General features: G+C 42.4%; 2 protein-coding genes across 6 annotated transcripts in view; one reads left to right on the forward strand and one right to left on the reverse strand.

Moving 5' to 3' along the window:
• LOC126335776 (putative HTLV-1-related endogenous sequence) overlaps window positions 1–11,317 on the reverse strand; it is an 84,384-nt gene extending 73,067 nt beyond the window's left edge. Inside the window, exon 1 of the mRNA XM_049999237.1 lies at window positions 11,140–11,317. Within this exon, the coding sequence (XP_049855194.1) occupies window positions 11,140–11,317 (178 nt within the window). The remainder of the gene's footprint in view (window positions 1–11,139) is intronic.
• The window catches only part of LOC126337032 (serologically defined colon cancer antigen 8 homolog), a 285,601-nt gene continuing 271,811 nt past the window's right edge, over window positions 11,247–25,036 (forward strand). For all 5 annotated transcript variants that reach the window (XM_050001319.1, XM_050001324.1, XM_050001330.1 and 2 more), the window contains exon 1: window positions 11,247–11,347. In XM_050001319.1, coding sequence (XP_049857276.1) covers window positions 11,316–11,347 — 32 coding nt within the window. In that variant the 5' untranslated portion in view covers window positions 11,247–11,315. The remainder of the gene's footprint in view (window positions 11,348–25,036) is intronic.

The raw sequence follows: 25,036 nt of genomic DNA on the forward strand, positions 1-25,036 counted from the left end.
GACGCGCCATTTCGGAAATGCTAGAATTATCAGCCGCCATTTCCCTACAGCCTGGCCGTCCTGATCACCTGATCTTGATCCGTGTGACTTCTGGCTGTGGGGCAATCTGAAAGGTGTTGTGTTCAGTGTTCTGATTGCAAACTTCGCTGCATTGAAGGCACGCATTGCGCAACACATTCTGAACGTGATCCCGGAAACAATGCGATCAGTTGTGGAACAAGATGTTTCTCGATTTTAACATGCAGCATGTTGAACACGTTTTGCGTTAGTCACACGGAAATTAATGATCCGATTTGATTTTGATTGATGCTTTTTATACAGTTTTTGGCCTCAGGACAATTAAAAATCGATGTGATCGATGCTTTTTATGCGGTTTTTAGCCTCAGGACAATTAAAAGCCGAGGTGAGTGATGCTTTTTATGCGGTTTTTGGCCTCGGGAAATTAAAAACCAATTTTTTCCCATCCGATGGCATGATATGACCTTGGCGTGGTAGATGAGCTTACATAAATAGCAACATCACACCTGCACACCCATGCACACTGAGTTGTACACTTTATTTAACGTCAAACGCACACCTTAGGTACTGTTGTATAATTCATTTGTCACTTGTAGCCGATCACTATTAAATTACGATGCTTTCAGCGCCATCTATTGCTACATTTTGTAACTATTTTTTTTTTCTGCCATACGTTTTCCCCCCTTCTCCGATAATATTCCGTTGCAATTTGACGCCATTCTAACCAGCGGTGTTATTTCTACAGCGGTTTGAAGTTTAATTACAATCACCCTGTATTTCTGTCACATGGTGGACATTGTATTTTATAAACACCTACCTGTTCTAATTTACTTACCCTGTTCCCAACTTCATGCTTTAGATTATATTTGATTGATGTTTTGCTGTGAGCGTGAGTTGGATATTAACGGCCTAAAAATGTTCGCCAATTTCTGTTAAATATTCCCTAAATACGGCAGATTAACGACTTTTTATCCTTGGTTACTTCCTCTTTCTGTTTCTTCTTGCCACTGGGGATAAGACAATTCACCATCCTTACATTGCACCCGTCGTTTGTTGATTCTGTTTAGTGGTGTTTAATTCACATAACCTACCTGCTGCACTCACTGTACACTAATATATCTGTTTACAAAGTCTTTAAATCCTGCAACTTAAAAAATCTGTGGGTGGCAAGTCTGGTTACACATCACATTTGTTCCTGTTAGCTTTCTAAAGATATTGATGGCATGCGAATTGTCTTGGCTCATTACCTCAAGATCCAAAGCCGAAATATAAGTACGAAAAGGTAGTATATTATAAACGCTAGGTCGATGACATGTTGTCGCAGATGGAACTGAGGGTGACATTGATGAAATAGTAAATTTAAGAAGCTCCACGGGAAAATTGACTGTACTTTCGAGCTCGAAAGTAAAATTCGTATTTCGTTTTTGGAAATTTTTGTAAAGTCTCGTATTTAGGTTAATATGGGGCTACAAGAGTGCAGAAAAAAATTCGAAAACAGCACTAATTGCTCCATATAATCTCTACATCCATCAGCTTTCTTGACAGAACGAAAATTCAGTGTTGATCTAGTTCGTCGTCGCACTATTCAGTAGAGGTGCAAATTAAACTGGTGATAAAGATGATTAAGACAATAGGTCGCCTGAATTAGGGACATAAGATAATAACACCAAGATCCTCACTAGTTCTGCACTATCTGATCAAAAGTATCAGGACACCCCTATGTAATGAGGATTAACTTTTAGATGTCGTGAGAGCTGAAGCTGGCGGTATAAAAGGAGGGGTATTGTAAGTAAAAAAAGTGTAAGTAGGCTGTTTAGGTTTTTATGTTGGCAACGCCACGTAGCGCTCTGTATGAAAATCACTGGCTGTGCTGTGTGCAGTCTGTGGCTGGTTGGCATTGTTGGAATATTCGCTATTGTAGTGTTGGGCAGTTGTATGTGATAGCGCCTAGCGTTGCGCAGTTGGAGGTGAGCCGCCAGCAGTGGTGGATGTGGGGAGAGAGATGACGGAGTTTTGAGAGCGGATGATCTGGACGTGTGTCCATCAGAGACAGTAAATTTGTAAGACTGGATGACATGAACTGATATGATGACTTTTGAACACTATTAAGGTAAATACATTGTTTGTTCTCTATCAAAATCTTTTATCTGCTAAGTATGCCTATCAGTAGTTAGTGCCTTCAGTAGTTAAATTTTTTTATTCAGCTGGCAGTATTGGCACACGCTGTATTTCAGTAGTTCGAGTAACGAAGATTTTTGTGATGTAACTGATTCATGAAAGGTATAGTTTATTGTTAGTCAGGGCCATTCTTACTTAGGGATTATTGAAAGTCAGATTGCGTTACGTTGCGCTAAAAATACTGTGTGTCAGTTTAGTGTTGATCAGCATAAGTAAAGAGCGAAATGTCTGAGTACGTTCAGTTCTGCTCAGCTGTTTGGAAATCAAATAAAGTAAGGCGTATCCAAGCACAGTAATTCATAAATTTTTCTAAAGCGATGTTTCAAAATTAGTAACAGCAGACGTGGTCTGTCAGAAGAGCTTTGTGACTTCGAATGTGGACTAGTCATCAGACGTCACCTAAGAAATCCATTAAGAACACTTCGACACTTCTAAGGTTGCCCAAGTACTGTTGTTGATATGACTGTCAAGTTTAAATGCTAAGGAACAACCACAGCTAAGCCAAGTTCAGGCAGACGTCATGGAGAGGGACCGCCAAAAATTGCGGAAGATGGTTGTAAGAATTCGCATAAACTGAGCAGCAGGAATCACTCTCGACTTTCAAAGTGCTAGTAGCAGTCCACGTAACACGTAGGGAGCTAAAAGGAAAGGGTTACAGCGGTCGAGCTGCTCGTCATAAACCACACATATAGCGACGCTTGAGATGGTGTGAAAAGCAACGCCAATGGCTAGAGGATGGCTGTAAACGAGTATTCTGGAGTGATGACTTACGATGTACCCTGTGGCAATATGATGGAACGATTAGGTTTTGGCGAATGCCTAGGGAACGTTTTCTGCCTTCATGTGTAGTGCCAACAGTGAAGCATGGAGGAGGTGGTGTTACGTTATGAGGATGTTTTTCTTGGTAAGGGTGTGGTCCCCTTATTTTGCTTATGAAAACTCTAAATGGACAAGAGTATGAACACATTTTACAGCATTGTGTACAGTGTAGAGTAGAGAAACAGTTCGGAGACACTGACTATTTGTGTCAACATGACAATGTACCCAGCATCTGTGAGGCAGTGTTGACGCTAGCATTCCTGACATGGACTAGCCTACCGAGAGTCCCGACCTGAACCCAATGGAACACGTCCGGGATGTATTAGAATGTCGCCGTTCCAGACCCCAACGACCAAAACCACTATCTTACCTCGTTCCGGCTCTTGAGGAAGAAGGGGCTGCCATTCGTTCACAGGCATTCAGACATTTCACTGAAAGTGTCCCCAACAGAGTTCAGACCATCGCAAATGTTAAGGGCGGACACACCTCATACTGTTGCCAACAAATAGGCATACTTTCAATCAGGCAGTGTGCCATCACTTTAATTTCTGGGCCTGTATGAAGGTGACGAATTCAATGTGGCAACGTTCGTTTTCCTCAGAGTCTCTACGCACGTTCATCATGACGCTGTATACAGAACTGAAACTAGCCTGAAAAGACGACTTGATGCCACTCCTGCGTCCAATGTTGCCGTAGAGCATCATAATAGGTGCGGCTCCCTCTGCTCCCATGTGAAAGGAAACCTCAACAATGGTGGCTGTGCTGACATTCCCTGGTGCTCCAGAGGTCGTCACACTGCCTCTGTTACTGCTTGGGTCGCTGTGAAGAAGTTCATTTCCTGACTCAAGATATGTAACGTGACAGTACTATCGTGCACAGCTGAGCAAACAATATGTCTTTTCTCTCGGGCACTAGTCCAGCTGAGTAAACAATATGTCTGTTCTCTCTGGCACTAGTCATATGTAGCCACTAAGATCATGACAATGCAAGGTCCTCCTGAAACCATCGATTCGGCATTCAGTTGGTCGTCATGGGATCCCGACCAGCACGAAGAGCGATACTGCAGAGCAGTAAACTGCTGTCTCGATAGGACACGATCCTGCTGCTGCCGAGTCCCCGACACTTACTGGTAGACATTTTAGTGCCATAAGCGAGGCATAACATGACCTTCTAATAAACTACGAAAACTCATTTACGATTTATGCGTGAGAAATCCGCTTTGCAAATCTTTACTTATCTGCAGAATGAAGGTGGTGTTATGACTATCTACTCTTCCTGATTTTGATGAATGATAACCATTTACACATACAAGCATGTAGTATCCTTCACGTCAATTTGACTTCGTTCCGCGCTGTCTTCGTGATGTTACAGTTGTAATGGCCAACAGCGTGAGACCTGCGCTCCTTTTCGGCTCGTCTCAAGTATATACTTGTGGCTGGTGTCGAGGTCTTAAGGCTCATTTCAGGAATCATTGCCAAGGCCTAAGCAGATGGCGAAGGCAGCCTCAGGAGGCGCCAGCTTGGAACGAACTGGTAATAGGCTGGAGCGCTAAGAAGGTAGGAGAAGTAGATGGAGATGCCTAGCTCTGTGCCAGATGTAGACATTCTCATCTGACCTGACAGTTAACTGTAGCAGCAGATCGGTAAGCACTGGTTGCAGTGGTCAGAGACGGGGTGCAAGTTGCTAAGATCGCAACTGAAACTGAGGGTTCGGTTTAGAAACAACTTCACGCTTTATGCCTCTCGTGAAAGGAAGGTTGATCTCAGAATCATAGTAATCTGATATTATAACATTAGGCAGCAAACGTCACACAGTTACTCTAAAGTCTTAAGAGAGAATAGACCGTTTTAAATGTGTAAGCCTGCCGCTGTGGCCGAGCGGTTCTAGGCGCTTCAGTCTGGAACCGCGTGACCGCTACAGTCGCAGGTTCGAATCCTGCCTTGGGCATGGATGCGTGTGATGTCCTTAGGTTGGTTAGGTTTAAGTAGTTCTAAGTTCTAGGAGACTAATGACCTCAGATGTTAAGTCCCATACTGCTCAGAGCCATTTGAACCATTTTTGAAATGTGTAAACATCGTTATCAACAGTGCGTAACTATGGTAACTGGCGGTTGACTTCTTAGCACCCCCTCGTCCCTCCAAAGCTACACATTCAATAACTCAGCTTTCTATGATACTGTTTCAAACATGGAAAACCCACACTCCAAAGTCACATTGGCTTTACTAACAATGCGATTCCTTTTCCATTTCAAAAAAATTCTTCAAAGCAACAAATGTAAAATATACTTTTTATTCTTTCCTTGCGTTGACTGACTTGGCATAACGAGAAAAGCTCATCTAGTATACAAAAACAGGACACCAGCATCTCTGAATCAGGAGGAAATCTTAAGCAACTGCTGCTGGATCTCTTCGTCACTTTCTTTCACACTTCTCCGCCCCCTTATCACTTTTTCACCTCTCATCCTTCTTATTCTTATCCCACTTACTTCTCCCTCGTTCTCTTTTCCGCTTCCATTTTTTTTTTTTTTTTTTTTTTTTTTGCCTACATAAAAATGCCCCTCCACATAAACGGCGCCCAAGATACGCTCTTCAATTACTATACCCTACTGAAATTACAAATTATTGCTTATCTCGTAATTCTTGTATAGATATAATTTACTAAAGTAGTAACACCTAATCATAAAACTCGCTGCTATAGACCACTAGCACTTTAACGTAACCAAGCACTATGGGATTATCTTCTTGTTGGTCCTAGAATTTTTGTACAATTGCTTAAAATTTGTGAAATGATGATAAATATAAAATGACCAACTGTTCTATGCAAGTAACAGGCCAGAAAGATAAATAAAGGAGCATGTCATGCTGGACCTATCTTCGCGGGTCGACGACGAAGGTACAGCCGTTCAGTCACTCGGGTTCTGACTGTTTTCGATGAAGGTTCGTGTCAACCGTCACGTTCTGACCATATTCAAGTTTACTGTTTATCTTTCACGGATAATTCTATTTGCATATCTGTCTATGAGGTGTGTTTGTGATAGTTCACCTATGCCAAGAGCAATTGATATATAAATGATTAGTCTCTCTAACTATACAAATAGTCCAGACAACACAATCACTCAATTTCGACATGCTGTGGAGCCTAGTCGGGGGGGGTCCGAATACTAATTGATGTGAAAGGTCGCGCTTCCGATTCCAAAAACAGGAAACAACTTCAAAGGTCATGACGCAGGATCCATTTCGGACTAAGAGGAATCGTTAGAATGCTTGAAAAACACAAAGTTTTGTTTATAATCATCAAGCACACAACCAACAGTTTTCAAAAATATAGAAGAATTAGTAATTGCAGATATATTTAAGGAAAATCCTTATTTTCACATGTTCCAACTACTCCATCTGGTCTGAAAGGAATCCTACATCATGACCATTAGCTTCATGTGTTTGGAAAACAAAGTTCAATGACAAAACTTTTCACAAGAGTTATTGTGAGTGCCTCCCGACTGTGGAGGCAGGATGACAAGGAGAGCGCAGATATTCCTTGGAAGTTCACACTCTGATTCCATATTCTATTACGTGGAGCAATGAGATTAAAAAAGGCTGTTTGTTTACGTGGTGCAGCAGGAATGTACCGGGAGCTCATTCGTTTATTTTACGGCATTCAGTAACAAATTTAGGCATCCCACTAACATAAATCTCGCGTAACCTATTTTGTCAGTTGTAAAATTGTATACTACTGTCGGGGTAATATGTTGGATGTATTATGACAATTCCAGTTGACGAATTTCATGAAATATTTTGTCCAAAAGTTCATAGCAGACCACAGACGGTCGTCCTCCACTTGTGTGATAGTGCACACCTCTGTCCATGGATGTTTGCAAACACTGGTGTCCGCCCAACTTAATCTCTGGCGCCAGCAAGGTAATCAGCAACTATTGTACCTTAAACTGTAAATACAAGAGTTTCTGATGATGCTCTTGTTAAATTAAAAAGCGAAACCGGACAATAAAACAAACTAAGTGTGACTTGTGGCTCTCCTGAAACACTTAAAAATCTTAGTGTTTAGGAGATAAAACACCGACCCCTTATGCTCACATAAATCACATAACAATGAGCGACTGGAGAACGTCGAATCCTTTGAGTACCTAGGGAGTAAAATTACATCGGATGGAAGATCGAGAAAGGAGACTGCAAGCCGAATCCACCAGTCAAATGCTGCTTTTAACAAGAGAAGAAACCTTCTCGCATCCAGCTGCATAGACAAACATCCCAGGAAACACCTCATAAAGACGTTTGTTTGGAATGGGCTCCTGTGCAGATGTGAGTTATGAACACTCGAAGAAGCACACAGGATGACAGACTTCGAGATTTGGTACCACAACAGAACACTCAAAATTTCCTGGGTAGACGAAATATCAAATGAAGAGGTGCTCCACAGAGTGGAGGAAGGGAAGCAATTTTTCTTGAAGCTTATCCAACACAGAAGGGACACGTGGGTCGGGCATCTACAGAGACATGATGTTTTCATTAACAGTATCATTGAAGTGACTGTAGAAGGTAAGAACACTAAGGGTCGACCGTGACTGGAATACATCAAACACGTCATGGAGGATACCAGTTGTCACCTCTACCACTCTCAAGAGGACGCCCGGACACGGGAATGCATCGCGAGCGGCTGCTAACCAAACTGCAGGGTGGAGAAAAAGCTATTAGGATCATTAAGATTAGGCAAAAGCGTTTCGTCATAAATTAGACTTGCATAATCGTAACTAAGAGCACAAGTGAGCCGTCTCCTTAGGCTAAAAGCATCTGGTGACCATTTTGTTTGCAAGAGCCACATCCAAGTGAGCAGTTTTTTTTACATAAGGACGCTAGGCCAAGTGGTCGGTTTGTTTACGTAAGAACAATGCTCCCAATACGCTGAAACCCTCACTGCCCCCTACTGCCGAGATCGGTTCTCAGTCCTAGTTGATTCTCCGGTTTCAGTGACTACGTTATCGACGGTACATTAAATGCTAGTGTTCCCATAAATTGCACAGATTTCTCGATGAACTTTTTCTTTTTTTCTTTTTCGATAACTGAAAATGGATCACTGGGCACTCTTCACAGCTGAGAGGGGGAAATATTGTAAATCTCAAGCACAGAGATCACCAAATCACAATTATTTTTCCTCTCTTCCGATAGATAGTACTGGCACAAGCTACAAACTGACGAACAGACACTTTCACTACATATCCACAGTGAGCAGCATTACTTTCTTAAATGTCGTTTTTATGCGATGGAAAATGCAAGTGGAGTGTATCCTCATTAAAAAATAATGGATGAAATGTAATACTTGTACTTAATTCTTCCGAAAGCGGGTTCCTCGTAAGTGGAACACATCGCATTGACACCACGAGGTCTAGGGCGCCTTGCAACGGTTCACACGAGTCCCCCCGTCGGAGGTTCGAGTCCTCCCTCGGGCATGAGTGTGTGTGTTGTCCAGCGTAAGTTAGTTTCAGTTGGACTAAGTAGAGTGTAAGCCTAGGGACCGATACATCAGCAGTTTGGTCCCATAGGAACTTACCAAAAATTTCCAAAAGTTTTTCCATCGCCGTGATCACAGAAGGAGAACAATAAAACAGTTCGATCATTAGTATCAAGGTTCATTAGTTTTTAAATATTCTATTGCTCCAAGATGGCTTTCCTAACAGCTGGTATCATTTTTTCCTTTGCAGTCAGGTTCAGACTCATTAATGGAGTGTAGAAAAGCTTGATGACGGCGGGCGTTGATAACATGAAGTATAATGCAAAAGAATAATGTGCAGTTCACAAAGAAAAACAGTAATAGAACGTCGTGGCAAGAAATTTAGATTGCAACGTTCGGCTTATTGAAAATTCTTCCGATGACGCCCAGTTGACAATTTACCATACCAGCATATCTGCATGGGAATGAGTGAAGGTAAATGAATCAGTGATCTATGACAAGAAATAGGTAGGTGTCTCACATATGGAAGTTTGGGTCGATTCGCGGAGTGTGCTCGCATCGTGTAAGTGGTAAGGTGACCAATCGCGATAAGCGAGAAATCTGGGTTCGTGGCCGAGCGGTTCTAGGCGCTACAGCCTGGAACCGCGCGACCGCTACTGTCGCAGGTTCGATCCTGCCCCGGGCATGGATGTATGTGATGTACTTAAGTTAGTTAGGTTTAAGTAGTTTTACATTCTAAGGGAATGATGAAAAAAATGGTTCAAATGGCTCTGAGCACTATGGGACTTAACATCTATGGTCACCAGTCCCCTAGAACTTAGAACTACTTAAACCGAACTAACCTAAGGACATCACACAACACCCAGTCATCACGAGTCAGAGAAAATCCCTGACCCCGCCGGGAATCGAACCCGGGCGTGGGAATCGAGAACGCTACCGCACGACCACGAGCTGCGGACTAGGGGACTCATGACCTCAGAAGTTAAGTCCCATAGTGCTCAGAGCCATTTGAACCATTTTGAACCAAATCTGGGTTGGAGTCCCAGTACAGTACAAATTTTCATATGTTACTTTAGATAGTACATGCTCGTATAAACCCATTATACAGGGTGTATCACGTCCGATTTAAAAAAAAAATCGTAACTGTTATGTTACTTGAAATATGTGCGTGAACAATGTACTGTTGGAAAGGGCAAAGTCTCATGCTTCACATGATCCCCGCTAGATAGCAGAAGTATGCGCCCACTTCAGTTCTAGTAAAAATGGTGTCGGGACAGCAGAAAGCGTTTCGCGTTATACGAATGGCACAGTGCGGGCCAGCAATAACTGTTCAGCGTGACTTTCGTACTAGGTATGGTGTCGATTCCCCTACAGCACAGAGCATTAGACGATGGCATGAACAATTCCGAGAAACAGGTTGTTTATGTAAAGGCAAATCGCCGGGCCGTCCCCGAGTGTTCAAAATGTTCAAATGTGTGTGAAAACTTATGGGACTTAACTGCTAAGGTCATCAGTCCCTAAGCTTACACACTACTTAATCTAAATTATTTTAAGGACGAACACATACATCCATGCCCGAGGGAGGACTCGAACCTCCGCCGGGACCAGTCACCGAATGTCTGGCACAGACGTCGCAAGAAGTCCACAGAAATCTGAAAGGGGGGCCATACTGAGTAGCTACGAAAAGGTATTAAAAATATTTTTTTTTTTAGTTTCCCGTTCATGAAAAAACAAAAATCATTATGTTTGTTCATTAGTTTCAGAAATAGAGACGTGCCAAATCAGGTGATTCTTTTTGATACACACTGTACAGTAGCTCGATTTCAGGAATAAATTTCAATAAATCTAAGTATTAGGAAGGTTTTTCTTACAGTATTTGCTGGGAGTGTAAGCTTCTGCAAAACTACAAAGTGGACAGTAGGCAGTTATGACAATTGGAGAACAGAAGCTTTAGAAGCGTGGACATGCAGAAGAATGCTGAAGATTAGATGTATAGATCAGGTAACAAATGAAGAGGTACTCAATTGAATAGGGGAAAAAAGAAATAGATGGCACAATTAGACTAAAATAAGGGATCGTGTGACAGAGCTAATTCTGACGTATCAAGAAATTGTTTATTTGGTAATGAAGGGAAGTGTGGGGGGTTGGGGGTAAAAATTGTAGTAGAGGGAGACCTAGGCACGAATATAATAAGCAGCTTCAAATGGTTGCAGCTGTGAGGAAGAGGCTTAGACAGGGCAGATTAGCTAGGAGAGAGTCTTCAGGTGGCGGACCACAACAACAACGTAACCGGCCGCGGTGGCCGTGCGCCTCTAGGCGCTGCAGTCCGGAACCGTGGGACTGCTACGGTCGCAGGTTCGAATCCTGCCTCGGGCATGGATGTGTGCAATGTCCTTAGGTTAGTTAGGTTTAAGTAGTTCTAAGTTCTAGGGGACTGATGACCCTGATGTTAAGTCCCATCGTGCTCAGAGCCATTTGAACCAAAAACGTAACAAAACTGATGAACTTTATTGAAACAGTCTCTGTTTCAAAACCGTAGAAATGGAAGTGTTACGTTATAGAGCAACATATCGAGCACCAAAATGTTATTGTTTTCGGCGTCGTGCGTGTTCCAGGGCGAGAACGTTGCACCCAGCCCTCGCTCTCCGCTTCGGAGAAAGCGACTGGCCGGCGGTGCGTCTGCGCGCTGGGGACGGAGGTGGCGTGGAGGCGGCTGGCTATGTAAGGGCTCGCGCGGGCCGCGCGCCGCTGTGTCTGCTGGAGGAATGCTGGCGGGAGGGTCCCTGCGGCGCTCGGCGGCGCGGTCGCTGCCCCCGCGAGGCGCTTCGCTGCGGCCAGACATGGCGCGCTCGCGCAGGGGCGCCAAGTCCAGGTACCGAGCTGCTTCTGCTGCCTTCCTCATTCCTTACTCACACAGAGTAGGAAATCCTGCGGAGTGATTAATAAGATGCAAAGAACAGAATTTTAGTTGCCAACATACGTTGTTTTCAAAGTCACGTGGCTACGGCGCCTCTTTTCTTCAGTTTAAAAGTTTTTACATGGCTTCTATGGTTTCTTAATTACGTATAAGTAATAATAGCTAATTTGCAAGCACGGTGGCTAAGATTATATCGTTGTTGTTGTTGTTGTTGTTGTTGTTCAGTCCTGAGACCGGTTTGATGCAGCTCTCCATGCTACTCTAACCTGTGCACGCCTCTTCATCTCCCAGTACCTACTGCGTCTTACATCTTTCTCGATCTGCTTAGTGTATTCATCTCTTGGTCTCCCTCTACGATTTTTACCCTCCACGCTGCCCTCCAGTAATAAATTACTGATCTCTTGATTCCTCAGAACATGTCCTACCAACCGATCCCTTCTTCTAGGCAAGTTGTGCCACAAACTCCTCTTCTCCCCAATTTTATACAATACCTCCTCATTAGTTATGTGATCTACCCATCTAATCTACAGCATTCTTCTGTAGCTTCTATTCTCTTCTTGTCTAAACTATTTATTGTCCATGTTTCGCTTCCATACATGGCTACACTCCATACAAGTACTTTCAGAAATGACTTCCTGACACTTAAATCTATACTAGATCTTAACAAATTTCTCTTCTTCAGAAACGCTTTCCTTGCCATTGCCAGTCTACATTTTATGTCCTCTCTACTTCGACCATAATCAGTTATTTTGCTCCCCAAATAGCTAAACTCCTTTACTACTTTAAGTGTCTCATTTCCTAATCTAATTCCCTCACCATCATCCGACTTAATTCGACTACATTCCATTATCCCGTTTTGCTTTTGTTGGTGTTTATCTTATACCCTCCTTTCAAGACACTGTCCATTCCGTTCAACTGCTCTTCCAAGTCCTTTGCTGTCTCTGACAGAATTATAATGTCATCGGCGAATTAGAGCAAGGATAAAATAAATCGTAGAAACATAATACAAACTACGACATAGCGTGACGAGAATTTTTTTCACTATTTATAGTTACTTCTGAAAAGCCCTTATTCCAAATCGTAAGTTTTCACAAATTAAGGGAAACTTCTGCGGGTGAGTACATGGAACGTAACACGACGGACTCTCCAATGCTTAAACAACAGAATGAAATTGATATTTCGCCATTACTGCAGTTGCTAAGTTTTGCAATCTCTCTGGAAAAAATAAGTCCACACTCTTGGAATACAGTCCTTTTTTTGAGGAAGTAATTCATTTGCATTGTCAAGATACGTTATTAGTAGTGTTATAAGCTGTTTCTTCTCTTTTTTTGTACTCATACATTTTCACAGTGATGTAACTCTGATAAAAGTAGATATAAAATGGTTTCACTAATCATCATCACCAGCAGCGCCGTTATGCACAAGCCATTTCATCAAACTATCGCCGGCCGCGGTGGTCTCGCGGTTCTAGGCGCGCAGTCCGGAACCGTGCGACTGCTACGGTCGCAGGTTCGAATCCTGCCTCGGGCATGGATGTGTGTGATGTCCTTAGGTTAGTTAGGTTTAAGTAGTTCTAAGTTCTAGGGGACTAATGACCACAGCAGTTGAGTCCCATACTGCTCAGAGCCATTTGAACCATCAAACTATCATCGAAATACCTATATGCATGCGGAATATAAGTAAGTGAACGTTGTATGTCTTGCATTTTGTTCCTGTTAATAACCAGTGGTCCAGCGTAAGCCTTTTCAAAACCAAAAACAACAGGTAATTGTTCAAATGTGTGTGAAATCTTATGGACTTAACTGCTAAGGTCATCAGTCCCTAAGCTTACACACTACTTAACCTAAATTATCCTAAGGACAAACACACACACCCATGCCCGAGGGAGGACTCGAACCTCCGGCGGGACCAGCCGCACAGTTCATGACTGCAGCGACTTAGATCGCTCGTCTAAACAGATAATTCCGTAAATAAAAGATTCTTGGCACTTTCACTATGCTCAACTCAATATTTGACGCTATTTTTCATTCCACAACCCAGTTCACAAATCAGAACGAAAATCGAAACACAACGCATAGTGAATTAGGTATTCGATAGATGGCATGAAAAAATGATCACCATTGAAAGGAAATTATTCCAGGAGTAAAACCATTTGGAAAATGATGTCGATGATGTCGCTGTAGTAAAGTCGCAAAAGCATCTGTACAATGTGTAGAATAAAACACTCTTAATGCAGAAAGATTGTATCAATCTATGTAGAACCTGCTACCATTATCGGCTCATATGTCAAATTTTGGAATAAAGCCCTTTCTAAAATGACTGTATCAATTGATATACAGTGTGATTTTTTCCACCTTGGACAAACTCTAGGGATTGATCGATGTGAGCATGCGGAGCAAAAAAGGTCTAGTAAACTTATGTCCGGAAATGCGTGGTTTCCATGCTAGAGACATTTATTTAATCATACATTGTTATGGAGACTGCGGTCTAATACGACCTGTTCTGTGCAGCCACTGTTACAGTATATGTTGAAAATGGTTTCCTTATGCCTCAACGCATGCGTGTACGCACCTCAGCACGTTCTGTTTCACACTTTCACATCGGCCAGGCTGCATCCGCACAGTGTCAAAGGAGGAAGGAAGGAGGAAGATTGGGTTTAACGTCCCGTCGACATCGAGGTCATTAGGGACGAAGCACAAGCTCGGATTGTCAAGGATGGGAGAAGGAAATCGGCCGTGCCCTTAGAAAGGAACCATCCCGGTATTTTACTGGAGCGCTTTACGAAAATCAGGGAAAACTTCAATCAGGATGGCCAGACGCGGGTTTGAACCGTCGACTTCCCGAATGCGAGTCCAGTGTGCTAAACACTGCATCACCTCGCTCGGTAACAGTGTCAAAGGCAGCATGAATACGCTGCTCCAGTGTCTCCACATCTGGAATGTGCTCTGCATACAGGATACTTTTGAGATGGCCCCTATATCCAGAAATCGCACGGTTCGAGATCCTGTGAACGAGCAGGCCACCCAACTGGACCACCTCGACCGATTCATCGACCAGGGAAGACACGATCGAGTTGCGTCCGGGCATTAATCGCGATGTGGACAGGAGCACCATCATGCAGCCACATAACCCTTCGAATCATCAGTGGCACTTCTTCCAGCAGGGAAGGCAAACTCGCTGCCCGAAAACCCGCAAGAAGCGCCGTTGCCATTTGCCTTTCCAACAATTTTGTGCAACGCTCACATCCACTACAAAATGAGTCAGCAGGAGAATTGAATCGGTCACAGCATTACCAGTTACTGTGGCAAGAGAGAGCGCTAGGGCACGACATACGAGAAACAGTAACACCCTCTAGGAGGAAACCATGCATACTGTAACTATGGCTGCGTAGTACAGTGTATGTTAGACCGCAGTCTCTGTAACAACGTATGGTTGAATAAATGGTCTCTAGTATCGAAACCATGCATTTCCGAACGTAATTTCATTAGATCATTTTTGTTATGTATGCTCTCATCGGTCAATCCCTAGAGTTTGTACACGTTGGAAAAAATCATCCCGTATAAGTGACAAAAATTGTAGACTCTGGCAGGAGCATTCACAATCTCATTCACATGGCAATCCTTTGCTGATTTGATTGTTATTCTTATTGCTGTTCATTGTTGAATTAATATAAGTGTATGTTGAAAACATAATTTGAAAGCAAAGTGTTATTCAAAGTCACGTGTATTATTTATGCAGGTCCAGTAACAATATAATTTCAAAAATATTGTGAAACAAGTGGGATATGTTAAAGACGTGGTTTTAGTGTGAGGGTTCTGAGTCGGCTTCACCGACACTTAACCATATTACACTACTGGCCATTAAAATTGCTACACCAAGAAGAAATGCAGATGATAAACGGGTATTCATTCAACAAATATATTATACTAGAACTGACATGTGATTACATTTTCAAGCAATTTTGGTGCATAAATCCTGAGAAATCAGTACCCAGAACAACCACCTCTGGCCGTAGTAACGGCCTTGATACGCCTGGGCATTGAGTCAAACAGAGCTTGGATGGCGTGTACAGGTACAGCTGCCCATACAATTTCATCACGATACCGCAGTTCATCAGGAGTAGTGACTGCCGTATTATAACGAGCCAGTTGCTCGGCCACCATTGACCAGACGTTTTCAGTTGGTGAGACATCTGAAGAATGTGCTGGCCAGGGCAGCAGTCGAACATTTTCTGTATCCAGAAAGGCCCGTACAGGACCTGCAACATGCGGTCGTGCACTATCCTGCTGAAATGTAGGGTTTCGTAGGGATCGAATTAAGGGTAGAGCCACGGGTCGTAACACATCTGAAATGTAACGTCCACTGCTCAGAGTGCCGTCAATGCAAACAAGAGGTGACCGAGATGTGTAACCAATGGCACCCCGTACCATCACGCCGGGTGATACGCCAGTACGGCGATGACGAATACACACTTCCAATGTGCGTTCACCGCAATGTCGCTGAACACAGATGCGACCATCATGATGCTGTAAACAGAACCTAGATTCGTCCGAAAAAATGATGTTTTGCCATTCGTGCACCCAGGTTCGTGGTCGAGTACACCATTGCAGGCGGTCCTGTCTGTGATGCAGCGTCAAGGGTAACTGCAGCCATGATCTCAGAGCTGATAGTCCATGCTGCTGCAAACGTCGTCGAACTGTTCGTGCAGATGTTTGTTGTGTTGCAAACGTCCCCATCTGTTGACTTAGAGATCGAGACGTGGCTGCACGATCCGTTACAGCCATGCGGATAAGATGCCTGTCATCTCGACTGCTAGTGATACGAGGCCGTTGGGATCCAGCACGGCGTTCCATATTACCCTCCTGAACCCACCGATTCCATATTCTGCTAACAGTCATTGCATCTCGACCAACGTGAGCAGCAATGTCGCGATAGGATAAACCGCAAACGCGATAGGCTACAATCCGACCTTTATCAAAGTGGGAAACGTGATGGTACGCATTTCTCCTCCTTACACGAGGCATCACAACAACGTTTCACTAGGCAACGCCGGTCAACTGTTGTTTGTGTATGAGAAATCGGTTGGAAACTTTCCTCATGTTACCAAGTTGTAGGTGTCGCCACCGGCGCCAACCCTGTGTGAATGCTCTGAAAAGCTAATCATTTGCATATGACAGCATCTTCTTCCTGTCGGTTAAATTTCGCGTCTGTAGCACGCCATCTTCGTGGTGTAGCAATTTTAATGGCCAGTTGTGCATATATCAGTTTTCGACATTACGTTAAAGAAGTTCGACGATTTTCCAGATAGGCGGCACGATCAGATTTTTTCAGTGATCCTATTCAAATACCATAAGCCGTACTCACAGAGTATTTTGGGAAAGACATTTATGAACATAAATTGTGAAATATTAGAATGTTTTATGTCATTAGCATCTCTAACGAAAGAAAATTTTTTTGGTAGCAATATATGAATTAAAGATATAATTCGATAAATTCCAGCTTGCCTTTAGATAAATAGAAACAATCATAATCTTCCAACAAGCACAATATTTAAATGTGAGTAGTAAAATTTAAAAAAATATTTTTTCAATTCCCCCCCCCCCCCCCCCTATGAACCATCGACCTTGCCGTTGGTGGGGAGGCTTGCGTGCCTCAGCGATACAGATAGCCGTACCGTAGGTGCAACCACAACGGAGGGGTATCTGTTGAGAGGCCAGACAAACGTGAGGTTCCTGAAGAGGGGCAGCAGCCTTTTCGGGAGTTGCAAGGGCAACAGTCTAGATGATTGACTGATCTGGCTTGTAACAATAACCAAAACGGCCTTGCTGTGCTGGTACTGCAAACGGCTGAAATCAAGGGGAAACTACGGCCATAATTTTTCCCGAGGGCATGCAGCTTTACTGTATGATTAAATGATGATGGCGTCCTCTTGGGTAAAATATTCCGGAGGTAAAATAGTCCCCCATTCGGATCTCCGGGCGGGGACTACTCAAGAGGATGTCGTTATCAGGAGAAAGAAAACTGGCGTTCTACAGATCGGAGCGTGGAATGTCAGATCCCTTAATCGGGCAGGTAGGTTAGAAAATTTAAAAAGGGAAATGGGTAGGTTAAAGTTAGATATAGTGGAGATTAGTGAAGTTTGGTGGCAGGAGGAACAAGACTTCTGGTCAGGTGACTACAGGGTTATAAACACAAAATCAAATAGGGGTAATGCTGGAGTCGGTTTAATAATGAATAGGAAAGAAGGAATGCGGGTAAGCTACTACAAACAGCATAGTGAACGCATTATTGTGGCCAAGATAGATACGAAGCCCACGACTACTACAGTAGTACAAGTTTATATGCCAACTAGCTCTGCAGATGACCAAGAAATTGAAGAAATGTATGATGAAATAAAAGAAATTATTCAGATACTGAAGGGAGACAAAAATTTAATAGTCATGGGTGACTGGAATTAGAGTGTAGGAAAAGGGAGAGAAGGAAACATAGTAGGTGAATATGGATTGGGGCTAAAAAATGAAAGATGTCGCCTGGTAGAATTTTGCACAGAGTACAACTTACTCATAGCTAACACTTGGTTTAAGAATCATGAAAGAAGGTTGTATACATGGAAGAACCCTGGAGATACTAAAAGGTATCAGATAGATTATATAATGGTAAGACAGAGATTTAGGAACCAGGTTTTAAATTGTAAGACATTTCCAGGAGCAGATGTGGACTCTGGTCACAATCTATTGTATATGACCTGTAGATTAAACTGCAAAAATGTGGGAAATTAAGGACATGGGACCTGGATAAACTGAAAGAACCAGAGGTTGTACAGAGTTTCAGGGAGAGCATAAGGGAACAATTGACAGGAATGGGGGAAAGAAATACAGTAGAAGAATGGGTAGCTTTGAGGGGTGAAGTGGTGAAGGCAGCAGAGGATCAAGTAGGTAAAAAGACGAGGGCTAGTAGAAATCCTTGGGTTACAGAAGAAATATCGACTTTAATTGATGAAAGGAGAAAATATAAAAATGCAGTAAATGAAGCAGGCAAAAAGGAATATAAAGAGCCCAAAAATGAGTTCGAAAGGAAGTGCAAAATGCTAAGCAGGGATGGCCAGATGACAAATGTAAGGATGTAGAGGCTTATCTCACTAGGGGTAAGATAGATAGTGCCTACAGGAAAATTAGAGAGACCTTTGGAGATAATAGAACCACTTGTATGAACATCAAGAGCTCAGATGGAAACCCAGTTCTAAGCAAAGAAGGGAAAGCAGAGAGGTGGAAGGAGTATATAGAGGGTCTATACAAGGGCGATGCACTTGAGGACAATATTATGGAAATGGAAGAGGATGTAGATGAAGATAAAATGGGAGATACAATACTGCGTGAAGAGTTTGACAGAGCACCGAAAGACCTGAGTCGAAACAAGGCCCCAGGAGTAGACAACATTCCACTGGAACTACTGACGGCCTTGGGAGAGCCAGTCATGACAAAACTCTACCATCTGGTGAGAAACAGGCGAAATACCCTCAGACTTCAAGAAGAATATAATAATTCCAATCCCAAAGACAGCAGGTGTTGACAGATGTGAAAATTACCGAACAATCAGTTTAATAAGCCACAGCTGCAAAATACTAACACGAATTCTGTACAGACGAATGGAAAAACTAGTAGAAGCCGACATCGGGGAAGATCAGTTTGGATTCCGTAGAAACACTGGAACACGTGAGGCAATACTGACCCTACGACTTATCTTAGAAGAAAGATTAAGGAAAGGCAAACCTACGTTTCTAGCTTTTGTAGACTTAGAGAAAGCTTTTGACAATGTAGAATGGAATACTCTCTTTCAAATTCTAAAGGTGGCAGAGGTAAAATACAGGGAGCGAAAGGCTATTTACAATTTGTACAGAAACCAGATGACAGTTATAAGAGTCGAGAGACATGAAAGGGAAGCAGTGGTTGGTAAGGGAGTAAGACAGGTTTGTAGCCTCTCCCCGATGTTATTCAACCTGTATATTGAGCAAGCAGTACAGGAAACATGGAGAAGAAATAAAAACTTTGAGATTCGCCGGTGACATTGTAATTCTGTAAAGGACAGCAAAGGACTTGGAAGAGCAGTTGAATGGAATGGACAGTGTCTTGAAAGGAGGATATAAGATGAAAATCAACAAAAGCAAAACGAGGATAATGGAATGTAGTCGAATTAAGTCGGGTGATGCTGAAGGAAATAGATTAGGAAATGAGACACTTAAAGTAGTAAAGGAGTTTTGCTATTTAGGAAGTAAAATAACTGATGATGGTCGAAGTAGAGAGGATATAATATGTAGACTGGCAATGGCCAGGAAAGCGTTTCTGAAGAAGAGAAATTTGTTAACATCGAATATAGATTTATGTATCAGGAAGTCGTTTCTGAAAGTATTTGTTTGGAGTGTAGCCATGTATGGAAGTGAAACATGGACGATAAACAGTTTGGACAAGAAGAGAATAGAAGCTTTCGAAATGTGGTGCTACAAAAGAATGCTGAAGATTAGATGGGTAGATCATATAACTAATGAAGAAGTATTGAATAGGATTGGGGAGAAGAGAAGTTTGTGGCACAGCTTGAGCAGAAGAAGGGATCGATTGGTAGGACATGTCCTGAGGCATCAGGGGATCACCAATTTGGTATTGGAGGGCAGCGTGGAGGGTAAAAATCGTAGAGGGGGACCAAGAGATGAATACACTAAGCGGATTCAGAAGGATGTAGGTTGCAATAGGTACTGGGAGATGAAGAAGCTTGTACAGGATAGAGTAGCATGGAGAGCTGCATCAAACCAGTCTCAGGACTGAAGACCGCAACAACAACATTTTTTCAATTTTTTTTATTTAGCTAGAATGGTACATTGTAAGATACGACTGTAATTGTCCTGCGGATTTTGTGTGTCATTACATTGTTAGTATGCCTAGAAAAAGGTGTCGTTCAAAAGTATTTTGAATTTTGACATAGTTAAGATTCATAGGCATCTTAACAGTCAGCATTCGATACCTTCAAATAACTAAGAGCTTCAAAGCACCAAATCTAGACCAGTCTGCTTGTTTACAAGTGTGGCGGCTCATATGTCGCTGTTTTTTTGGTGTCTACGTTACAGAACTGCTACCCAGCTTCATGATTCACGGTGCACTGTCCAACTACAGTTTGCCTGTCTGACACCTTCCAGGGGGAACAAAAATATGATTTCTAATCTATGTGAATAAAAATGTAAATGATCGTTTGTTCAAAAACGTATATTTCCGAAACTTCGTCACCGGTTGCCTTGAAATTTTGCCACAACCTTGCTTTAGAATATAAGCGTATTTTTATTCAGGGTGTTTCCATAAGAGAATGCAAAAATGTAACAGGACATATAGAATACCGAGCGAGGTGGCGCAGTGGTTAGCACACTGGACTCACCTTCGGGAGGACGACGGTTCAATCCTGTCTCCAGCCTTCCTAATTTAGGTTTTCGTGATTTCCCTAAATCGTTTCAGGCAAATGCCGCGATGGTTCCTTTGAAAGGGCACGGCCGATTTCCTTCCCAGTCCTTCCCTAACGCGAGCTTGCGCTCCGTCTCTAATGACCTCATTGTCGACGGGACGTTAAAACACAAACAACCAACCAACATATAGAATGCTCCAATGAACAATTTGAGGTAGAGAACCTGGAGTTGGAGAAGTCAACTTAAGTAGATATGGAAGTAAACTATGAAACGTCCCCTCAGAAAAATTATACATGACTATGCTTAAACTGACACACAATATTTTTTGCGCAACGCAATCTGACTTTCAAAACTCCCTACAAAAGAATGTCCTTGACTAACATTAACCTATACGTTTCACAAATCACTTACCTCACAAAAATCTTGGTTACTCGAACTACTGCAATACAGCAAGCGCCACTACTGCCAGCTAAATAGAAGATTCAAACTACGGAAGGCACTAACTACTGATAGGCATAGTTAACAAATGAAATATTTTAATAGAGAACAAACAATGTATTTACCTTAATAGTGTTCAAAAGTCATAATATATATAGCAGTTCATGACATCCAGTTATACAAATTTCAAAACTCTGCCACTTCTCTCCTCACATCCACCACTGCTGGCGGCTCGCCTCCAACTGCGCAACGCTACGCGCTGTTAACAGCCAACTGCCCAACACTAGAATGGCAGACAAGAATGCAAACTAGCGACTGACTGCACACAGCACAGCCAGTGATTTTCATACAGAGCGCTACGTGGTGTTACCATTGAAAAAACCTAAACAGCCTACTTACAACTAATCTACCGTTTTGTCTATCATTACTGTTTTCCAGGTTATTTATGATTGACGTATGTACAAGTTTACACGTACTGTGCTGTTTTTTTACATGTACATGCTTTATTTCCTGCAAGAAAACAAGGAGGACGAGCCTTATTACCAGCAAATCATGATGCAGGTTTTGTTTACTTCACTTGTCCACAAGGTGACTCTGTTCTATCGTATTTACATTGTCCCAAGACAGAACGTGCTTTGAATCAATGACTGACCCATTCATTACTCAGTGTTAGTCAGAGACGTTCAGTGCAATACGATGGAGCAGTACCGGTACAGTATTTCCTGGTCGCTGGATTGGAAGGGGAGGTCCTATTCTATGACGTGCGAGGTCAACTGACCTGAATCCTCTTCATTATTTCCTATGAGGTTATCTAAAGCCACTTTTGTACGAGACCCCAGTGGATACGGAGATGGAATTAGTTGCCAGAATCGTAGCTGCCTGTGATGTGATTCGAAACATACCAGGGATATTTGTTAGGGTGCGTCAGAATCTTGTTCGGCGATGTCATGTTTGCATTGAGGTTGATGGTCTTCAATTTCAGCACATTTTCCAAGTTACAGTACAAATGGCGCGTTAATTGTTACAGTGATGGTATCTACAGTTAACTAATGTAAATAAAAAAGTATGCAGCAACGTTATTTTATTCCTACTGTCTTCACCGACTCCAGGTTCCGTACCTCAAATTGTTCAGTGGAGCATCCTCTATAAACTGTTAATTTTTGTACGCTTAAATTTCTTCAGCTTCTATCATCATGGTAGATAATGTTGAGACTCATATGTCCCAAGGAGATTACGTCAGCTCTATAGATGTAAATTTTCGTTCGTACAAGATGGTAAATCTCCGAAAGTTCTTCACCGACTGCTTTGAAATTCTGACATAACGTTTCATTTGAATACGATCAAATTTTTATACACCTATTTTTTAAAATATGTATGAAAATATATATGTAGCGGAAACGTTATTACCAATAAACAAGAAAACTTTTTGACCGAATTACGTCAAATTTTTACGCATAGCTATAATAAAAATTGCGTCTCTCCTAAGAATCTTCAGGCAGTTTTTCTCTGGTGTTTTGGCAGATATTTGCAATTTAGTTTTTGTTATGTGTAGCTGGAGTCATCTCAAATAAATACGGCTCATCACGTCTTTCATCTCATCTACATGATTACTCTGCAATTCACAATTAAGTGCCTGGCAGAGGATTCATTGAACCACCTTTAACCTGCATCTGTGCTGTTCCACTCTCGAAAGGCGCGCGGTAAAAACGGACACTTAAATCTTTCTGTGCGAGCTCTGATTACTCTTATTTTATTATGATATCATTTTTCCCTATGTAGGTAGGCGCCAACAAAATATTTCCACACTCTAAGGAGAAAGTTGTCGATTGAAATTTCGTGAGAAGATTCTTCTCCAGCGAAAAATGCCTTTGACGGTCACCTCAATTCGTGTGTCAATCCGTGGGAGTCTCTCCCCTATTTCACGATAATGCAAAACGAACTGCCCTTATTTGAATTTTTTCAATGTGCTCCGTCAATCCAATCTGATGCGGATCCCACACTGCACAGCAGTACTCTGGAAGAGGGTGGACAAGGGTAGTGTAAGCAGTCTCTTTAGTAGACCTGTTACATTTCCTGAGTGTTCTGCCTATAAATCACAGTCCTTGGTTTGGGAATCTCAGTGTCAACGGAAAGCGTCGGTTTATATCCCGTTACAAAGAAAGTAATTTTCAAAATGCAATTTGACGTACCTATGCGATAGATCGGTCGATAATTAGTCTAGTTCTGTACATGTCATACCGATATGTATTAACAGGGATAGTAAAACACCAGGAATAACCAGTACTCTGGCAGCGACAGCACTCCCTGGCCCGCGCTGATCGCTACCGCCATGCAGTTGCAGCGCTGCTCAGTCCCTACTAGAATGCTAGATATTCTCCGTGTTTTACTGTCCCTGTTAATAAATATCGATAACACGAAAATCATACTAGATTAATTTTGGACTGCTCTATCGAATAGGCACATAGAACTTTCTTTGTAATGGGAAACAAATAGGCGCTTACTACCGACACTGGGAGTCGCCTGAAAGACATGACGAGCAGTATTTGTTTGGGATGACTCCAGCTACACACAATAGAAACGAAATTGCAGGTACCCGCCGAAACAACAGACAAAAACCGCCTGACAACCTTAGGAAAGATAACCTGTCTGTATACTCTATATTAAATATGAAATAGTGAAATCTTGTTAGCAAACAGGGAAGTTGTACTTATGTTTTATCAGCTAATGATTGGAATACTCTTACACAATCTGAATACGTAGGAACAATAAAGAAGGCTCAAGGTTAGAGAGAGGGGGAGGAGGAGATGGGTGGAGGAGTGGGAGGAAATGGAGATGGGAAATGGAGATGAGAAGATGGATAGAGAGACAGGATAAGAGAAAATGGAGGGAGAGGGAGACGAAAAGATGGACAGAGGAAGTGTAGGTGATGGACAGAGAGAGCGAGAAAGAGAAGGGCACGAGGAGATGGACGGAGGTGGGGGAGGAGAAGATGGACGGAGAGATGGTGAAGGACGAGGATATAACAAAGAGAAGGAGAGGAGGAGATGGACAGAGACAGGGGAGAGAAGGAGATTAGGACGTGTATCCAGTGCCCATACATATTAGAATCGTGTACTTTTTCTTTTGTATCTTTCCCCTTTAACAGGCTGAGCCACAGCAGCTAATATTTCATATAATTCTTCACCAAATTTGACCGCCTCAATAGGCGGATTGGTATCATCGCTGCCGTCAGTTTAGAGAGGCTCGGGTTCGATTCTCACTATCTCCACAAAGTTTTTCTGATCTACGAAGGTCTGGTACAGGGTTCATTGAGCCCTCATGAGGAGCTGCTTGATTAAAGAAGCAGCACCATCGCAGTCGGCCAGCCGGTGCAGGCTCAAGGCCTAAGCCCTGAGTGTTTGTGGTGGAATGAACGAATTTAAAAATTTTAAAAGCCGTCATAATGTGCTAAATAAGAGATATAATCTTATATTAAAACTTTAACACAGTGAGGCAAATATTACGATTGGAAACAGTATGTATGCCTCGAGGAGACTTACGCTCTATAAAAATTATGTTTCACCTGTTTTTGGTACACTACGTAAAGTACGTAGTAAATGGCAGGATTATCGATGGTATTTTGAAAGAGAGAAACTTGCAGCCAACGACTTCTCTTTGTTTTCGTGTTTGATGGGGTATTTGTTGTGCACACAATTAGAACTGCTCATCAGTCAGTGTTACTCCATTGTTTATTTAACATACTTACAGAATATAAATTATATTAT

The sequence above is a fragment of the Schistocerca gregaria genome, chromosome 2, assembly GCF_023897955.1.
Source record: "Schistocerca gregaria isolate iqSchGreg1 chromosome 2, iqSchGreg1.2, whole genome shotgun sequence".
NCBI lineage: Eukaryota > Metazoa > Arthropoda > Insecta > Orthoptera > Acrididae > Schistocerca > Schistocerca gregaria.